Consider the following 20510-nt stretch of genomic DNA (forward strand, 5'->3'; position numbering starts at 1 on the left):
GCTGCAACAACAACCATATCGGGGCATTTGGCACCAGTCCGACTGGCTATAGGGATATGCGCCTCTGGCACCAATTGCGTCCATAACTTATGAGCCCATAAGTCCCCATCCCCCCTCTCGAGGCAGTCTCAAATATAGAACGACAGTTATTATCACAAATCATTTTGACCCGCTTCGGGGCGTGCCCTTCCTTGGCCAGCTACCAATCGATCCAATCCCAATCCCCAATCCCCAACTGGACATGGATTGGGTTAGGGGGTCACTGGTCACCGGTCACCCCCTAGAAGGATTTTTAAACCACAACTTTGAAACACTCTGGGAAAATAATTACCGTCAACTGGTGGTCATGGAATTATGCAAAGGTGGACTACTTATACGGGGTCCATAACAAATGGAGATATACGAGACAGAGACAGAGAGAGAGTGAGAGTGAGAGAGAGACACAAGGTTTTGGGTCACCGGCTGGTTGAGTCATTCTAATGCCAGATAATTGGTTATCAAATATTGAAGCTATCAAGAAAATTTGTTGCGAGTACAACTGGGTCTAGCAGAAACAGAAATAGAAAACTGTTTGGTCACGGCTTATGATAGGAATTCACTTTATTAACTAGGTTTTGTCTAATCGAAGTATAAGACTGCTGCAAACAGAATATTGAATGCCAATGAACAATCATAATCCATTGTGGGGCTCAAGAAGGCAGCTCTCTAGCGGCCAATCAGCATTGATGGATGGAGGGAAAGGGTTGGGGCGGGGATGCCACCCAAAACCACAAAAGAACTTTGCAACTCGAGTGGGGTAATAATTGCCTTTGAATGTTGGTCATGGAATTATGCAAACCGGACTACGAGCACTCGTATTCGGGGCCCATAATAAATGGAGATACATATGTACATGGTGTGTGCTCGAGACACAAGGTTTTGGGTCACCAAGACTTGAGTCGTTCTAATGGCAGATAATTGCACATCAAATATTGAAATATGTGTTCAAAGAAATACTCGCACTAGGATTCCAGCTGTCCACGAATGTAGAACTGGTGATCAAATTTGATTGATAAGAGCTCTTTTCATGAACCCCATTTTTAAGACGAAAGTCTCGTATTGTGATTTTCAAGATCTTAAAGTAGTACAGCACCTTTTCCAGGTATTTATTGAGTCAATTGAGATGAAAAGCATTGATTGGAACCCAAAGAATTGATCCTTTAAATCTGCATTAAATCATTAAGAGCCACAACTGGTTGTCTTGTGACTTTCATCATCCAATTATCCAGATTAATCGCTTTTGGCTTTGTGCAAGGCAGGTGGCCAGGATGGCCAGGATGGCCAGGAGGGCCATCCATATGGCCAGGCGCTGCTCAATCCCCTTATTGGATTGCGTCTTTTCCTGATTGCATATGCTCTGGGGAACGAAGTCCTACAATAGGACAAAGCCTTGCATCTGCCATTGGGCACTGCTCTGCTCTGTGCTGTTCGGTTCTATTCCTTTCGGCTCGGTGCTGTTCTGTTCTTTGACCATTTGCACGTCACGTATTTAATAATTTATTTATGCGGCAATTTGGGTTATGTAAATTTTTTACACAAAAACCAACAAAAGCCAAAAGCAAACCACAATAAAGGAAAAACCAATTGAACACGCACAACTGTCGGTCGTGGGCCTTGCGAGTGCGAGTGCGAGTGGGAGTGTCGGTGTGGGTGTCCCAAAGGTGGCCTGCGGGCGGGGCCAGGCCAAATAAGACTGCTTAACGGAGCCGCTCGGGGACCCCTCTGGGCCTAGCCCGCTGGGACTCGGTCAGTCCACTACTTTCACTAGCTCCGTATCCGTGCATTGGTTCCGTATCCGGTGTGGCCTGCTCTGTGTTTTTCAGCGCCCAAAAGTACGAAAACCCTCACACACACACACTCACACACTCAGACATGTGCGTGTGAGAGCGACAGTTTATAGTTTTTGGCCACCGCAAAGGAAAGGAAAATGTTCGCTTTCACTGCGTGCCACCTTCAGGTTATCCTGCGTGCCACCTTTTGCTTTGACTGCATGCCACCTTTTGCTTTTGTTGCAGCCCCCCGCCGCAGCCCTTAAAAGTTCACCCCAGACCGAAAGTACGCTTGAAATCCGGCCATAATGCGCAAAGTTGGTCGGTCAGACAACTGGCATTAGTGGAGCTTCCCTTGCCCCACGGGGAAGCCAAGAATGTTTGCCCAGAGTTGGAGTTGCAGGTTAGAGTGGCTCGGATTAAAGTACGCTGCACATCCCTAGGCTTAGTCTCCAAGGACTTCAATATCTGCTCGTATGGCACACAATACATCAGAGCCGTGACAACTCGTTGCGAGTGTCATTAACTTTATTGACTATGCCGCTGGCGCACGACAACGAGCGTTGGGCAAATAATGGCATGTCAAGCGGATGTCGGAGGAGTATGTGCCCGTGCTCGTACTAGTACTCGTTCCTCCGTGCATTACACATCTGATTGCTCACAATTTGCGGTGCAGGAAAGCCCTAAATGGGGGAACTACAGCAGCTTTCAGCTGCCTTCGGTACACGGTGCGCCCAAATGGGACAGCTATATGTACATAATCCCCCCCAGCCCCAGCCCCCTCCTCCCGCTGTATTGTTGTGCCAGACGATTTCAACAACTTCAAAAGAGTTGCACAATTAGTTTTTTTTCGTTGGGGGGTTTTTTTTTCATTTCATTTTGTTTTTTTGGGTTGCCTAAAAGTAGGCGAAACCAAGGCAATTTGCCTGCCTCCCATGTCCCTTTCATGCCACAGCCCCCTACACTCTTTCCCTTTCTCTCTCTATCCCTCTCTCGTTCACTCTCTCTTTCTCACTCTTTGGGTGGCTGCTGCTCTGCTTGTGTTTGCCTCGTGGCCTCGTCCTCATCGTTAGTCCCCTCGCTCGTTTTGGCTCATTTTGCGCACCACCCGAAGCGCGAACCGAGCCGAGCCGGGGCAGGCTGGGCTCGCTGTGGGCCGCGGTGTGGGCTGGGGCGAGGGGGGAACCGCTTAGCCAGTTAGCAAGGCGCCAGCTTTGGCCGACTGACCGACCGACTGACAGAGTGACTTACAGGCCGACTAAAGGACCGATTGCCTGAAAGACTAAAAGAGCGACTGACTGACTGACTGACTGAATGACGGAATGACTGGCGCTCTCTTTGGCGCCCTAGTGTGACGCTGTGGCGCTCGTTTGGTGTTGATTTTCGAGTTGAGTTAAGTTGAATTGTGTTGAGTTGAGTTTCGTGCTGGCGCAGACGTCGCTGCCGCTGCCACTGCCGCTGCCTGTGCCTTTGGCTTTGCCTTTGCCTTTGCCCGTTTCTCTGCCACTGCCGCTGCCTGTGTGCCACATGGCATATGCGCGCTCCAAAAAGAAAAAAGGACATGCCAGATACACATAACCTAAACAGCAGGCGAATGCCGCAGAGCCGCAGTAGCAGGAGAAAGAGAAAGAGGAAAGGAGTACTCAGTGGAGTAAGGACGAAACGGGACGGAGTGCCATCACCAACAGCAACAGAAACAGCAACAAAGGACAGCACACAAGACACACCGAAGACACACAGAAGGCAGAGACCAAGTCACGAAAAATCGAAAGTCCGCGCGGCACGGCACGTCACGGCACGGCACGGCACACAGAGAGTAAACTCCTTAGCTAAGGCTATCCCCGTGCCCATTCCCGTCCCTCTGTGTGTGTGTGTGTGTGTGTGTGTGTCTCTCTCACTTTTTCTCTTTCTCTGTCACTCTTTTTCTCTCTGTCTCGTTCTGTTTCTCTCTCTTTGTCTCTCTTAATTTGTTGTAACAATTTTCGTTGCCTACTTTTGTGCTGAACGCTTCATTATAAACAACAAACCAAATGTTTAATCGCTAGGTGGGGCGCTCCGGTGCTGGTGGTGGCAACCCTGCTTAACACGTTGTGTGTGACGCACACTCTCACAAACACACACTCACACACGCACGCACGCGGATAACTAGGCGTATACGCAATCGTTGTGGAGTGAGGGCGGGCACCGCATCAAGTATACGCCATGGCAAACACGCGCTTTTCGGCCAACACCAGAACACACACACACACACACACAGAAAAAAAGAAACCGAATTTAAACCAAAAATATATATCGCATATCGAATATATGGAAGTTACTACTGGAAGTTTTATACTCGTGTATTAAATTAATGTTGGATTGCGGCTGTGGCTGCGCCTGTGCCTTTGCCTTTGCCTTTGCCTGTGCCTCCTGCTGCTTTCATTCCATAGACAAAAACATTCCACACACAAAAACACACACAGTTTGGGGCACACGCGTGATTTAACATTTAAGAGGAGAATATACTCGCGTATATGAATGGGTAGGCTCCACACATACATATACATATATGTATGTATAGACATACATATGTGTCGCATAGTTGGATTCTGATGTTTCTGGTTCTCCTTGCTTTCTTGTGTTTCGTTTCTTTTTTTCTTTTTGGGTCACACTTGAAAAAAAATGTACAAAAAAAAAATGAGAGGAAAAAAAAGAAACAGTTTGCCTTGTCGTTGGGGAGAACTTATGTAAAACTTTCTTTGGACTTTGCTCCGTTTCGTTTCGTTTCGTTCCGTTTTGGGTTCCTTTTGGCATTGGTTTGGTTTCGGTTTCGGTTTTTGTTTCTTGTGGTTGCCTCCTGCGCACTGCTCAAGGCACTTATATATGTCTATATATAACACGACTATACATAGTCGTATATTCTTCAAATGGTTAACATTTTTTGGTGAGGACTCAACTCGAGCTTTTTTCTCGCTGCTCCTCTCTGCGTCTCTTCTCTTCTCTTCTCCTGCTGCTGCTGGAGCTCGAAGCTGGCAGGGACCCTTCTGTGCTTTGCTGTTATTTTGTATATTTTTTTGTGTTCTTTTTCTGGCTTCTCTCTGTTTTTTTTTTTTTTTTTTGGTTTTTTTTTTTAACTCTGTGAACTGTGTGGCTGTGCCTCTGCCTGTGACTGCTGCTTCTGCTGCTGCTGCTATTTCGTTACCCGTAATCCGTTCGTCTCCGTGGTTTACTGAAACTGTCAGCTGCCGCAGCGCGTGTGCGTCCGCAGAGTGTGACTTTCGTTCAGTTCGTTCGGCAGAAGCGTTCGTTTGCCTTTCGGCTGCCGCTCGGCTTGTGCCAGTTTCCACTTACAGGCAATCGTGGGCCGTTCGGCGTTCGCTGGCTCTGCGGACGGAGAGCAGGGCCGCGACTCGGTCATTGGGACAGGCCCAAAAACAACAAAAACGAAGACGGTGGAACGTACAGTGGAAGACAGAGACGAAGGCGAATGCGAATGCGAATACGAATACGAAGGAAGCCAAAGACGACAACTGAGGCTGAGACGGAGGATAAGGCTGCAAAAAGGGACACGCAAGCGAAGCCTTGCACGACAGCACACAATCAGCCAGAAAAATAGTGGAAAAAAGCAAAGGCAAAAGCAAAAGGAACCAACAGAAAGCAGAAGAGTAGAAGAGCAGAAGAGCAGAGGAAGAGGAGGCAGTCGGAGGCAGCACTAGAAGTGGCATACGTCAGGAGGCAAAGTAGAGGAAAAGGAAAAAACCAAAGCTGCAAAAGCAAAAATAAAGAAAAACACAACACCAAAAAATAAATATGTACAAGGAAAAGCAAAGAGAGAAAACGCAGAGAAAATCAGCCAAAAGCAAAAGCAAAAGAGAAATATTAAGCAGAGGGAAAACCAAACGGAAAGCCAAAGAAAATATTCAAAAGCAAAAGCGTTAAAGGACAAATGCAAAAGCACGCGAAACCCACTTCTGAGTCTAAGCAACGGCCAGCACGAGGAGTGCTCCTGCACCGAGAAACAAATGGTATGCCGTGGAATACCATGAAAAATGCACTTAGCACGTTGCTGCAGCAGTGACACCCTGGCTGAATAGGATAGGAGACATGAGGCAGGCGACACCCGACACCCGACACCCGTCACCCGTCTCCCGACAGCCGACAGCCGACAGCTGGGAATAAGCTGCAAGAATAGCAGCCAGCTCTTTGCCTAATGAACTGAGTGGCGACTCCCAGTTGCAGTCCCTAGGTTCTCAGCACCAGCACCAGGAACAGAAGCAGGACCAGCACCAAGACCAGGTGTCCAGGTGTCCAAGTATCCAGGTGTCCAGGTGTCCAGGTGTCCAGGTGCCAGGTGCGTGGCCTGGGCTTGGCCCCAGACGCTGATTAAGGGGTCGAAAGCGTTCGTTAATTGAGTGCCTGGCCACCCCCCAGGGACCGGCGATCGTAATGCCAAGAGCCGGGCCACTCAAGCCTTAGCTTATTTTCATATGGAATGCTGAAAAGTATGCTACGATGGAGTGGATGGAATTTTCACGGAAGAGCCAACAGGAACTTCAATGTCGAACTCAAGTGACAATATTTACGGAAAATGTGGCAGTGTAGCCCCGCCCACAAGATATTAGCCCCGCCTGCCCCGCCCCCCGCTACCTCCCTTCTTCTGTTCCTTTTCTTCCCTGCAGAGCCCACCCCGCCTACAGCCACCCTACAGCCCCACACACTGTACTCAGACGTGAGTAAGTAGCCAGCGTTGAGTGGCAAGGCGGCTGCGGATGATGTCAGCGAATGTGGTGGGGCATGTGTGTCTGTGTGTGTGTGTGTGTGCATGCAACACAGCAGCACGCAGCAGCAACAACAAAACAGAGGCACGTACATACGTCCTCGCAGTGTCCTCGCACACTCACACACACACACATCTCAGCCAGCACTCCTTTTGCTCTATCTCGCCCATTCTCTGCCACATATTCACCCATCTCTTTTGCACTCTTCTGCTTGGAGTCCCCTTTTCTTTCGCCTTTCCATTTTCATATGAATTTTCAGAGGCTATGATGATTCTTTCCAGGTATTTGCCACGCAAATAAACAGACATATATTCCTCACGAGTGGGATTGCAGACTCATTCTTGAAGCTGGAAGGTCGAATCCCAAGCGAAGGGATCTCCAGAGTTCTATAAACAATTACAGACCAAAGATTCGACATATTTGATCGGGTTTAGAAGCACCATGGATCTCAGAGGGTATTTGGGTATTCGGAATGCGGAATGCCAACAGATTCCTTCTGAAAGGAACAACACCATTTTATTTTGCGGCCATTGCGGTTCTTGTTATTGCTATTGTACATACATATATATACATATTGGTGTTGTTGTTGCAATTATTGTTGTTGCCATTGTACTTATTTCAACAACAACACCGACATCGATGTCGTGCTTTTCAGATTCTGCTGCTGCTGCTGCTGCTGCTGGATAAAATGTAAAAAGGCGCACATTTCATGAATGAACAATGACGACATTTTGACAGCGGCAACGTTTACCTTGCCCCGTCAACGCCCCCACCCCTCGAACCCTACCACACCTCATCCTCCTACACCATGCCCTGCCCAACGCCAAAGCCGTCCCTCACTTCCACAGGGAGACACATGTCCTGGCATTATGTGGGGAACGGGAACGGGAGGGGGAGCGGGACCGGGATAAAAGTGGGTGGGATAGCGATGACCATGCAACGGTATCTGTCGTCCATCACCTTGTCAAGTGCGGGTAAATTTCCTTTTACCTTTTCCTTTACACCCACACACACACACGCACACTTTTTCCGGGCCCTTGTAGCGCCACAGCCACAGTTGGTGCTAGTATATCAAGCGCCATTTACTAATCGGTGGAATGAACATGTGTATGGTATGTTATGGCACATGAGTTACCATATGTATATGTAATCATTTTCATTTTGGATTAAGTGCGCAATCGATTGGCCTACCAAGAATTTTACTCCCCACGGAAAGAGCATCCCTTTACCGCGTAAAATTCCTGGAAAATGCACAAAGACTCCTGATTACGTTCTGGAATTACGGATTTCTGCAGAACTTACTTATTACTGGTCGTAGGTGGGGCTTCACTGAAAGTTAATTACCAAATGATTATTTATTATGTACATTTTATTTTTCATGGCATGGCAATCATATTTTATCTAACATCTAAACAATTATACGTACAAGCATAACTCTTTGAGGGAATCCAGAATTAAACACAAACGTTTTAAGATGAATTGAGTCTGTTAAGTGTTAATCGATCTATCCTTCCGTTTCCGCATCGAAAGTGTGAACTTTCGCACCAGCATCGATGGACGGCACTTTGAAAGTGAAACATGAGACTGCTCTGATGGTTTTGTCCGCTCTCGCTTGTCGATCTCCGACAGCTCCGCGTGGGCGGACGAAATTGAATATTCAATTAAATCGCCCTCGGTTTCTCCTTGCACCTGACCCCGCCGCCGGCGCTGCCGCTCCCGACCTCGCCGCTGCACCTGCCGCAGGGCACGATTGGGGGGGGGCGACCTCCATAAATGCCAGGTCAACTGCAGCAAATGTGTAATGTACACCTGGTGCGTACCCTTTCCACCCATTGCCCCTCACCCCCATCCCCAGGAACGGAGCCCTTCCCATCCCATCGGCGGAACCTCCTCGCACATTAACATAACCTTAAATTATTCAGCTTTTCCAGTGCGTTTCCTTTTTGCACTTTTGGTGGCTGGATACCGAAAGGACCCGTGGAGACGGAAGAGAAACAACGAGAGCAGGAGGAGCGCCAGAGAGGTTTGCAGAAGATGAAGTCTCTCTGTCTCTCCTCTCCACTGGAATTTGCATAAATTTTGGTTCACTTGCTGCCGACAAAACCAACAACCAATACTTGCACCAACAACACATACAGCAAGTAGCAGGCAGCAGCTAATACTTGCAACAAACACATCTATGCGTACTTAAGCAGCGTCGTGTTTCAGCAAGAGGCACGGCTAATTATGCCATCACCATCACCATCACCATCGCCATAATTAGGCATAATATTTAAGTACACGTGCATGGGATCATTAAGTGGAGTTTCAGTCGCAGGCCGTGCCCGTATTTGGGGGAACGGTGTGTGGATAAACAAACAACAATCTCCGAACAGAATGGCCAACAGAATGGCCAACTCTTACAATTCTATTTCAAAAATATCAAACAAGTATTTTAGCAGAAAATCCATCAGAAAATTCCTATGTTCACACTATAATATCGAATTATTTTTATACTTATAATTATAGCCCGTTTACACTGCCTCGCGTTTCCCATCGACATCGGAATAGGACGCAATGACGCAGGATAGGCGCTTACACTGGCAGACGCAGTGCCTAAATTACTTTAAAGTATTTGTTTTATTTATATTTCTCTCTATTAAATCGTATATTTTGGGTAGACGGGGTCAAGTCGGGGGTCTTTCACATCTAGATGCATAATTCGGATACTTGGTGTCGTAAGTTAAGATGGAAATTATCTAGGAATCTATTAAAATCTTGTACGATTAAGAGATTATAACAGCCAGGTTTGGGAGCAACATTTTTTGAAAAGAAAGCCACAAACGAGAAACGACTATCTGGTATCCCAGAGGTCTAAGGTCCCCAACAACCATCTCCTTTTGTTGTATTCCGTGGAAAATCCAGATAAAAAAGACCACAAACGTTTGCAGTTTAGAGAGATGAACCATTTCCCAGACTCATACCTTTTCCACTGCCGCCCCGCCCCGCCTTGCCATCCCTTTCATTCTTTTGTGACCCCACCTCACCTCACCCCACCATACCCTGTCACCTTGCCCCTGGCCCCCTACAGCCTACAGCCTACTGCCTTGTGCATTGCATTTGCCTTTCGTGTTTCGTGTTTCGTGTTGCTGTGGCAACCGACAGCGACAACGAAAACGACAACGACACCGACGGCCGTTAAAATGTGCGGCAAACACGCGATTAAGGGTTGGCAAGGGGATGGAGGGGAGGGGGCTGCCACGGGAAGGGGTGCACGGAGCGAAGTGCTGGCGGCCAGGAAATAGGCAGAAATCATCCAAATGCCACGCAAATGCCACGAAACGAAACCAAATGCTTTGCTTTAGGGGTATCCCCTAAATCTCCCCCCAACACAAGCCCCATCCTCTCCCTCCCGGCCATGTCCCACCAAAACCAGTGCACTTGCACTGGCAAAAGCGCCAATGAGCCCCCCCCCAACTGGGAATGGAATTGGCTTATTGGTGACTGCTGCAGCTCTCGGCTCCAAAGTTGTTTGGCACGGGCCCGAAGTGGGGCACAAAAAATGAACTCCCCGCCTTTCCCTGCAACTCCAGTACCCACCAGAACCCACCAGAACCCACCGCCTGCTGCATTGTTTCTTTCGGGGTTAACTGCAATGCGCAGCAGCAGGCCGAGACGGTCAATGGAACTCTGACTGTGGCCCTGATTGGGGTGCAATATGCGGAGGCCTGATGGCGGTGGAGCTAGAGGGGTGATAGGGACTGTACGGGGCGGCGGGGTGCGGGGTGCGGGGTGCGGGGTACGGGGCCTCTTAACTATGCTCCGTTGTACTTTTTAATGCTAATATAATCTTGAAATCACTTAATCGGTACGCAAAGTTCACTTTAATGAGCGGCAGTGCCGGGAATAGGTAGAACAATGGATCGCATCCGCAGTGAAGACATTTTTTTGGCCACAACGGCTACTGTCCGATGGATGGCTGCTAGATGAATGCTGAGCATTGTGACATTCGAATTAAATGAACATTATTTGACAGACTAAGCAAGCCCTCTGAGATCGATCCAGCATGTGGCACAAAGAAATTTGAGTAACTTCAAAAGAACGTCAAAACAGAAACAGTTCAAACAGTTGAAACAGTAGTCTGGTCCGTAAACGTACATCAGTAAAAGGTAATTTATTTAGTAATTTTGCTTTTCATTCTAAATATAATGTAAATTAGAGATTAGATTCAAATAACGTTTCAACTATGGAGAACATAGCGTCGATTCCTGGCGGCAGTGTTGTGGCCATGGCCGGAGATGAATGCGTGGCCATTGCTACGGATCATATTATTGTTTGCGAAGGCGACAAATACGACTTTGACTTCGGAAATATGTTCAAAGTGCATCCCTTTATATATATGGCGATCTCAGGTTTGTGGCACTCGTAAGATTTAAGTACGCAACCCTTGAACCCTTGCCCTTTTCCGCTACAGGATGCCAGGAAGATATTATTAGACTGCGCAATCGCATGCTGCTACGTAAGAATATGTTCGGTAATTTTACGCCGGAGATATATGCACAAAATCTGTCAAACTACCTGAAGGAGCCCCGTTTGAAGCCCTATCAAGTCGAGAGCGTTGTGGCCGGCCTCAACACAGAAACAGTAATGCCGTTTATCTGCGGTGTGAATACGAGTGGAGAACTGATGAACTCCAAAGACTTTTCGGCGTCCGGAAAGTGCCCGGCAATTGGTACCATGTGCAAGGCTCTCTGGAAACCAGATCTGAAGCCGTCCGATCTGTTGACAGTGATATCCGACTCCATCATGGATGGCTCCGATCTCATGGGCGCCGACTGCTGGGGTGCCACTATCTACGTTGTACACAAGACTTCTGAGAAAATTGTACTGCTGCCCAAGAATTAATCTATGTGTAATGTGTAATGTGTGCGTGTGTGTGTGTGTGTGCCTAAACAATAACAATAACAATAACAATAAAACAAGAATACACTATGATGCAAAATTGAATGTGTGTGGTTCCTATAGTTCCAACTATTACGTATATGTAGGTGTTCAATCCTTGCGGCTCCAACAATACATAGCCTTTGCAGGTACATATATAAGGAACGGAAATGGAATGAAATGTATGCATCTCTAAAAATAAACGCTTCAGTAGAGTTTTATGATGAAATATCCAATGATATGATAAGGATATGTTTAATTGATCCAATTTTGCACTCGCTTTTCTTCGGCTTTGTGAATAGTTGCTTCATGTATGCTGTCCTTGAGTGCGGTTATCCCTGGACAGTTATCCCTCCTCATTTCATTAGTTCCTTGAATAGCTATCCTCCTGGTAGTTATCCTTGGAAAGTTATCTCTATTTAGCTGACAACAAGCCCACCACCGACCCCACACCGGGTCATACCCTCCTCTCATGTTATGTCATTTGCCACATATGAAAAATGTATTTATAACCGAAAACCCATTGTCCATGGAGTAGCCGTTGCCGAGGGTGAATGGGCGCTGGTCGGTGGAGACGTTGTAATGCGTTACAAGCGTTAACCGTTAGTTGACCACGCACACAGCAACCAACACAACTGCAAACTGCCACCACCAGCACGAACGCCGTCACCATCGCATGTGCATGTGCACAGGTAGCACTTATTTTTATATCTTCGTCCCTCCATGCACACACACACACACACCACACATCGTGTATTTGCACAAACACTAATGCACGTTGTTGCGAGCGTGACTGTGTGCGTTGATGTGTCGTAATTGATGACATCATGCAGCCAGCTACGAACAAATTATACAAGGTGGTGTATTCCTCTTCTCTTTATTTTCGGGCCTTCTTCGACGCCATGTTTGATGTTTGATGCGAGAGAGAAGACAGAGAAAGAATGTACATATATAGAAGATGTTTTGTTTTGTTTTCTGCTATACTCACTCATCGCTCCTTTGGGCTGCATTTGTTAAGACGCTAAAGTCTAGCTTAGGGGAAGAAGGTTGCGATCTAGAGGAGCTCTCTCTCTCTCTCTCTCTGCCCACGTTATCGCCTGTTCGAGAAGCCCCGAAAGGATACCGCGTTGCCGCAATACACCACCTTGTATAATGCCATCATGCACCCAGCCACAGCGTACCTCTCACCAAGTGCCGTGCATGTGCGTGCGTGTGTCCCTAATGTAGATATGTATGTACGTCCGTCTGTATGTTTGTATGCATGAATTCAACAGTATGTGTGTGTGTGTGTGCCTGGCCAATGCTCCAATTCGTACTCGACGCAACACCAACATACATTTATTTTATGGCTTTTCATTAGGTGGAAAAACATATCTAAAAATTGTTGTATATATGTACATGTATGTTTGTACAGATTAATGGATTAACTCATAAAACACACATTTATAGGCATTGCTTGAACAAGCCAAATATTTGAATTTACCGCCCTTTCCAAGAACAGTGCTGCCAAACGCAGTTTTTCCACTAGTAAAGGCAGTGCTCTGAAATGCCGCTCGTACCACGATATTTGATTTAGCGCGGTTTTTGGTATCAACCGCAGCGACTAACTAAAAATTATATATGTTAGATGTGTTGTATGTCGCAAAGGGTCTTCGGCTCCGGGTTATAATGTATACGCCGAGTCTCTGGTTGCTTACTCGTTAGTTCAATTCGTCTGTCCTGAAGAGAAACTTATACTTGATTTCCAATTGCAGCTCCGGAAAGGTGCCATTCCGTACTTTAATTACAGTACATTGGTCGGACATGAGGTGATGATTGCGAACTGCATTTCCCAACCATTGACCAGTTGAACTCGCCGCAAAATGTACATGATGGCCTTTCATATTCAGGAGCTGGGGCAGATTCAGATACCCTAGATGGTCGCTTCCTGACGATGGCTATGAGCATTCCCAGAGCAGCACTATGTCCCGTATGTAGCGCAAGACCCGTCAGCCGTAGAGCTCCGTATGCCGGAGAGATCCAGCACGGTGCCCAGATTGAGGAGCAGCAGCAACGCCAGACCCGCCGACACATATGTGGCTATCCGCTCATCGATCTCGCTGGACAGGGGCTGATTGCGCTGCCATCGGAGTGCAGTTCCACCAGCAGGTTGCTGTAGTCGTTTGCCCGTCACGTCCACCGTCTCCAACTAACTGCCGCTGGCATCAAATTACTGGCCGGGCTCTTTCTGTTTCGCCATGGCCCTTCCATCGGAGCTCGGCCTGGCCTTAGTCCACCAGCCGATTGCCGGCCAAGTCCACTAGAGATACAAAGAAAGAGATACACCGTTAGAGATTTACTTGATTATTTCATAGGATCAGTAGTTGTTGATGACTGAAACTGAAAGTGCAGCTCCTGTCTGTGAAAATTTTCCCGCTTCAGTTGGGGTTTTCCAGAATCAGTGGACTTTCCTAATTTGGGACTTAGGGGTGCTCCATTAACCATTCAGATTTCAATTTGTTGCTTTTATTGTTGTGATTCTCGTTTGTTTAGTTGGTAAAAAAAAACACCACCATTTTCTATATATACGATTTAGCGTTAGACTACAGTATACATCATACGTACGTACATATGTAATTAATATTTTCATTTGTGTATTGCATATACACATACTTATACATATACTCGTAATTGGCATACCACACTCCACACTCCACACTGAACATATACGAGTACCCACGATATGGGTGGGTATATGGCGTGTGTTCGTGTGTCCATCGACAATCATAATCATCATCAAATTGCAACTAACTAGTGCTGTGAAAGGGGATCAGGGGTCGTATCAAATAAAAAAAAGGAATGAAAATGCAACACTCTTTGGCCTCTGCTCTCCTTATCTCTGACTTTTCTCTGATACTACTATATAGCTGATATATATTGTATTAAGTTTTGGATTCTTGAGTCTGCATTAAAAATAGTATTTTTTTTTGTAGAGCCAACAGCAAACCAATCAATACGTACGCGTATAACTATATTTTTCATTCACATTTAATTAATTTTTGTTAAATTTTGGAAAACTAAAGAACAAAAATGAACTTATGCAAATACTTCCCGTCTCTTTCTAAACTGTGCAGCTGTCGCTCTCTCTATCTCTGTCTCTCTGTTTGTGTCTTTTTATGCTGTCCTTCTCCTTCTACTTGACGCGATTTGGAATCGCTGCAAGTGTATTTTCGTAATACTTAATTCAAAATACTCGCGAAATGAAACAGTTTCGTTTAAAAAAATATCAATACACTTTATGCCAGGGGACATGCATTGTGGGAAAAATAAAGAACGAGGGGTTGTGGTGGTGGTGTTACGTGGTAATTAATCACATAATTATAATCAGATAATCAGTAAACATATATGTAATATTTCAAGTTGACACAAAGAAGGCGGCAGTGGGGTTACACTTAAAGCGTTACATGGAAGCTCGCAGGGAGCCACATGTTGACGGAACATTCAATCACACGGGGGGATTGTCAGGTATTTCCCTTCGTTTCTATCGGGTTGATGTCTCCTAATTCCACTCCGAAAGCCGAAAGAAAATATTAAAACTAAGGCTACACTTGTTCATCCTCGTCATCTCTCAATCCCAATCTCAACCAGAATCCTGCTCCTAGTTACTGATCTTCTGCAGTTTTTGCAATACTTTGAGACCCTGTTCCTGATACTCTTGCTTGGACATCCAAAAGCCGTCCCGATCCTTCGTCACCTCCGCCAAAACGGCGCCGCCAATGAAGACCATATCCTTCCGTCTCGGTGGATCCTCAATGCGTATTTTAAATTTCTATAAGACAAAAAACTATTGAGTCTCCAAAAATGTGAATAATAAACTCTGTCCATACCGCCAACTTTTCCGTATCGTTCTTCAGCACTCGCTCCAGATACAATTGCTTGATCTCGCGCTCCAATCGACTGGGCAGGCCCGGATACATGGTGGAACCACCAGACAAGACTATATGCTTGTAAAGCTCTGGCCGTATGTCGATGTCCGCCGCTTGGATCGTATTGAAGACCAGCTCCGCAATGCCGGCGCCCTCGACATTGATTAAATGCGGTTGGAATAGAGCTTCGGGGGCCTCGAATCTTTCGCCCCCCACCTTGATCACCCGGCCATCGGGTAACGTATAGGACTCGACCAGCACCGTGGTCTCCAGGGCCAGACGCTGCTCCATCTCGATGTCGTACCCGATGTAGCAGAGCTTCTCTTTCATTATTCGAACTGTTTCGAAGTCAGCGGAATGATTGAAGGCGTATCCACGTAGTAAAAGTAACTGCAAAAGATTTTCAATCATAAAGTATGTGCCTGACGACGCGTGGCAATCTCAAAAGCACGCACCTTAATCAGATAGCGGGTGATATCACGTCCGGCAATATCCAAACGACGCGTCAAATGTGGCAGGGCAAACTCCTCGTAGACAGGACAAATGTGAGTAACCCCATCACCGGAATCGACAACAACGCCCGATATCAGGCCCTGGGCGTACAGCGTAAGCACCGCCTGAATGGCAATGTATGTGGAATCAAAGCCGTACTTCTCGAACATCACCTAAACAGCAAAGAGAAAAAGATAAAACGAATCGAGGGACACAAACGCAACGAACGATCTACCTCAATCATTTTCTCCCGATTCTTTGTGGGATTCATGGGTGGCTCTGTCAGCAGTATCTTTGTGTTTGTCGGATCAATGTCCATCTTCTTGGGCCCGAACGTATAGTCCCACACATGACACATGTCGTCCCAGTTGCGGACCACGCCGTTCTCCATCGGATAGGAGACCTCCAGTAATGATCGCAGCTGTGAGGCCTCATCGCCGACCATCAGATCCTGAAAGGTTTTTTAGTTTTTTGCACATTTTTTGCATCGTTAGTGGCTATCACACATTTCTCTCGACAATCTGGGACTAGGACCGGTTGAAGGTTGAAGGTTGAGAGGAAAGGGGAAAGGGAGAAGGATCGTGGGGTAGCTCGAGCGTTAGCTCTGGACACATAGCGAGAGCTACAGACAAGAACAGAACCAAGTGGGGATGGTAAGGGTGCCTGTAGCTAATCCAAAGCTATATTTAACAAATCTAAACTAAGCAAAAACAATTAACAATTAACAATTAATTAAGCAGAGCAGCGTGCAATAAGTAACAAAAATAAAAAGCATCGAGTGCATGCGCGCTTTCCAGAAACTTTTGCAATTGAGTTTCAGCTGTCAAATTGGGATTTGGCATTCTGGAATGTCCTGGTCATTACTACTTAAGCCAAAAGAACTTCAGCTTAGCCACAAGCACAGCCACAAGCCATGCATCAAACAATTAACAATTAACTATTAACTATTAGGAAACAATTACAACGGGAACAGCTAGCACTAAACTAAAGAGAATAATGTAAATACAACAATAACAAAAACAATGAGTACTAGAAAAGCGTATAAACAAAATCGTTTTTTTTTTTTGTGGTGTGAAAACACAGAGAAAAATGTTGAATAACAAAAATTTCGACTTCAATTTAATTTGGTTTTTGTTTTATTTTTTTTTTTTAGTTACTTTTGTTTGTTTTCTGTTGGTTTGAGGTTTGAAATGTAGATTTTTTTCAATGGATCATATATTTATGTATATGATTGATTCGCAATCAAGCTCGGTTGTAGATGTGTTTTCGGGGAAAATATTCAAATACAAACAACTAGTGAAAAAGTATATTATGGAACAATTAACACGTATTTATGTAATTATCCTAGGTGCGTTGTTTCAACAGGAATTGGTCATCAAATTTCAAAATCTTCGCATAACTTTATAAGCGTGTATTTTTGTGTACGTGTGCGTGTGTGTGTGTATATAAAAAATTTTTATTATTTAACCTTTTTCGAAGTAAAATCGATTTTGGGTTTGTTTTGCTTTTGTTTTTTTGTTGTGTGAATTACTTTTAACATTTGGAATTAAGTAGTGGGGATTGTTTTTTTTTTTTTTTTTTTTTTTTTAAACTATAAAAACTTGACTTACATCGACATGTAAATCCTGCAAAATATTTGTATTTTCAAAAAAATATGTAAAAAAAAGAACAGAAAATGGTATAAGAATATTAAAAATGAAGAGAACGATTCGTTGGTTTGTTGGTTTTTTTTTATATAGTGTTTGTTTTTTTTTTTTTTGCAATATCGTTTTGCTTGTTTTTTTGCCTAAACTTAAAAACCAGCAAATGCTAGGAAAGATCTATTGTATATAGTAGGATATAGTATAGGTGGTGGTATCAGATAAGAAAATGCACTAGAAAAAAGCTGACGGGCTTTGTGTGGACTGATCTGGTCTGGCCTGGTCTGGTCCCCATCTTAAGTGCTAAGTCCCGGCCTAAACCCAAAAGCCGAAAGCGAAACTTAATTATTGTACTATGCCCCCAACAGCCAGGACTCTGTATTTGTATGCCATTTATGCGTGTATAACAGATAGCACCCCACACCATTGAAACCAAGACCAAATGGAAGCCCCCCATGGGGGAATGCAACTCAAGACAAAATGCAATGAGATCATATGATGGCAGAAAGGAAAACTGTGAAGTGAAGTGAAGTGGAGTGGAGTATGCATGAGTATGTAGTAAATCATAACGAGTATATGTAACTATGCCACACTAAATAGATAGAATAGAACAATTTGTTTCAGCTAACATAATCAGATGAGACAGAGAGACAGTGAGAGAGAGGATGGTGTCTGTGTGTGTGTGTGTGGGGGGGGGAAGTGATTATGGAATGTGAATTTCTAGGCGCTAATTTTGTTCTTGCCGTTCAACTAGTTCTTGAATAAGTTATATAGAAAGAAATTACCAAACTATATGGTGTGTGTTTTTGTGTGTGTGTGTGTGTGGAAGATGAGCCTGTGTACCATACACTCCAGTACCATACCCTGTAGTTACCCTGTCTTAGAGGCTTTAATTCTGTTAATTGTAATTAGTTACCACGCTAGCTACCAGTAACCATTGGAAGGTACTGCCTATTAATCAGTTAATATCGATTTGCAACGTGGAAGTATTCAGCTGTTACTGGTAGATAGTTCGGTAAGTAGTCTTTGGCCATATACCACTCCCACCTACGGGTAAACAGAGATGATAGAGCACGATACTGGAGTGTATTTTTTTTTATGTATAGGTAGGTAAATGGTGTTGTGTTTCTCTTCCTTTCCCGTGCTACTTGTTGTTATGTATTAATTCTTTTTCTCTTTTTTTTAAAGATGGTTGGGGGAAATCGGATATTACGCTGGTCATACCTTCACTTCGATGTCACCGATTTTGTTCACCGCCCGGATAATGGGTCGCCCCACCATCGAGGGGAAGATGTGGGCGGGGAAATTGCTGCCGGCATAGCCGCACTTCACAAACTGCAATCAAAAAGATAGAGGGAGAGAGAGAGAGAAAAAAGTGTTAGAGAGCCGTTTTTTGTTTGCATTCATGCCGCCAGCTGCTTTTGTTTATCGGTTCGGTATGGAACCGTTACCACGGTTATCTTTTGCGCGATAAGACATAAGATTGAACACAAAATACCATAGGCGTCCATAGCCGCCGCCGCCGATCATTCGGCAGTTTGGGCGTGTTTTGTTTGTGTATGAGTATGTGGTGTGTGGTGTGTCAGGGTATGCGTAACATTTGAGTCCGATGAGTAATACTGACGACGGTCAGCGGTAACAATGACTAAAGCGGGTGCAGCGCAGCACGAGATGGAGAAGCAGAGGCAGCGACCTCTTCCAACACATAGTAAATCACTGCATCAATACTGCACTCCCGCAGCGTCACGCCGACCCCAACGTCAACGCCCGAGCCAGTCAAGCAGTTTCATAGAAGCACTGCTTAACCTACAAGAATATGCTGCTGCTGCGGCAGCGGCGGCGGCGTCGGAGCCGATCCAGAAATGTATGTCACAGCGGTCGCAGGGGGAAATCGGGTTAATAATTGAATAAGAAAATGGATATCTTACCCCTGTGCCGTTATCACAGACAATGACATTGCGTCCCTTGCTATCCATTTTTTTGGGGCACCAACTGGAACTGGAAACTGTCGGTGGCTGCTTCTCCTGCTGCTAATAATGTGTGGCTGCTGCTCTGGTTTGCTCTGCGTTGAGTATCACCGAATGTTGGGGAAGACTCTGTTTTGCAACGAGAAAAAGAAGCGGGATGAGCGATGGCGTTTCCTGTTGACTGTTGAATGGTTATTGCGGCCGCCCAGCGACTGCACTTAATCATACACTTTACTTTCCCACACACCAAGCACACAATCACACTTCATTAATAGAGAATTTGCTTTTACCCTTTTTACCGTGTTTCTGATGATCGAAAATAGCTTTGTTCTATGATGGGTAATACTTCAGCATAATGTAGGCGCAACTAATTAATTTTCAAATGGTAAGTAGCTACAGAGCATCTAGATTGATTTCGATTTTTTTTTTTTGCGGCGGTACAAAAACACGGCACACGCACACACACCAGTGTGACCGCTGACTTATCGATAAGATATACCGTCCGACCCTCAGAAATATACCAAAATATACCGTCTCATTTTATTTTCTATGCTGCTCGATTTCTGTTGCCGATTGAATGATTGAATGCTGCCAGCAAGAAAAGACGTAAGAAAACGTAAGTGAGTATTGAATGTAGGGACATTGTGGCGAGTAAAAATCCGATCAGAGGAAATCCTAAAAAAGTACCACCAAACTTAAGCGCCAAATGGAAATTGTTTGAAAGTGAATGAGCGAAAAGGATTTAAATGCAATATATTGAATTAAATGATACACGTAAGTACGATTTGTGAGCGAAAATTCTGTACCCTTTCTTCTTAAATATACCTTTGAATAAGTAGATTGATGAAATTGACAAAATATACCAAAATATACCGTAAATATACCTATGAAAAAAAGAAACAATCCCACAAAAGAAGAGAAAGTCCCGTCAAACGGCTATCGATACTATCGACTGCATAGCGGAGCTGCGCGCCAAGCCTTGAAAGTGAATGAGTGAACAATAAAATCCAGTGGAATAAAT

General features: G+C 45.2%; 3 protein-coding genes across 56 annotated transcripts in view; 1 reads left to right on the top strand and 2 right to left on the bottom strand.

Annotated features, from left to right (window-relative positions):
• Positions 1 to 5064, bottom strand: part of LOC108163473 (sodium channel protein para) — a 72249-nt gene extending 67185 nt beyond the window's left edge. For 48 of the 50 annotated variants that reach the window (XM_017298987.2, XM_017299019.2, XM_033386452.1 and 45 more), the window contains exon 1: positions 4990 to 5064. The gene's annotated coding sequence lies outside the window, so the exon portion shown is untranslated. The remainder of the gene's footprint in view (positions 1 to 4989) is intronic. The other 2 variants (XM_017298779.2, XM_033386421.1) reach the window with 2 other exon arrangements.
• Positions 5065 to 10625: 5561 nt separating this feature from the next.
• LOC108165121 (proteasome subunit beta type-3-like) lies at positions 10626 to 11662 on the top strand. Of its 3 annotated transcripts, none has more exons than XM_017301185.2 (3): positions 10626 to 10713; positions 10771 to 10956; positions 11019 to 11662. In XM_017301185.2, exons 2-3 carry the CDS (start codon positions 10791 to 10793, stop codon positions 11447 to 11449), a joined length of 597 nt encoding a protein of 198 aa, XP_017156674.1. In that variant the 5' UTR covers positions 10626 to 10713; positions 10771 to 10790; the 3' UTR covers positions 11450 to 11662. The 3 variants fall into 3 exon arrangements, with proteins under 3 accessions (XP_017156674.1, XP_017156672.1, XP_017156673.1); XM_017301183.2 differs by having other exon boundaries at positions 10629 to 10713; positions 10764 to 10956; XM_017301184.2 differs by lacking the exon at positions 10626 to 10713 and having other exon boundaries at positions 10734 to 10956.
• Positions 11663 to 14738: 3076 nt separating this feature from the next.
• LOC108162941 (actin-related protein 2) lies at positions 14739 to 19941 on the bottom strand. 3 transcript variants are annotated; one of them, XM_017297941.2, is made up of 8 exons: positions 19789 to 19941; positions 19451 to 19618; positions 18747 to 18857; positions 17493 to 17507; positions 16118 to 16333; positions 15846 to 16055; positions 15352 to 15780; positions 14739 to 15293 (listed from the first exon to the last, which is right to left on the bottom strand). In XM_017297941.2, exons 2-8 carry the CDS (start codon positions 19496 to 19498, stop codon positions 15123 to 15125), a joined length of 1200 nt encoding a protein of 399 aa, XP_017153430.1. In that variant the 5' UTR covers positions 19499 to 19618; positions 19789 to 19941; the 3' UTR covers positions 14739 to 15122. The 3 variants fall into 3 exon arrangements, with proteins under 3 accessions (XP_017153430.1, XP_017153421.1, XP_017153438.1); XM_017297932.2 differs by having other exon boundaries at positions 19780 to 19941; XM_017297949.2 differs by lacking the exon at positions 17493 to 17507 and having other exon boundaries at positions 19780 to 19941.
• Positions 19942 to 20510: the final 569 nt, after the last annotated feature.

Source organism: Drosophila miranda, chromosome XL (assembly GCF_003369915.1).
Source record: "Drosophila miranda strain MSH22 chromosome XL, D.miranda_PacBio2.1, whole genome shotgun sequence".
Taxonomy (NCBI): Eukaryota; Metazoa; Arthropoda; class Insecta; order Diptera; family Drosophilidae; genus Drosophila; species Drosophila miranda.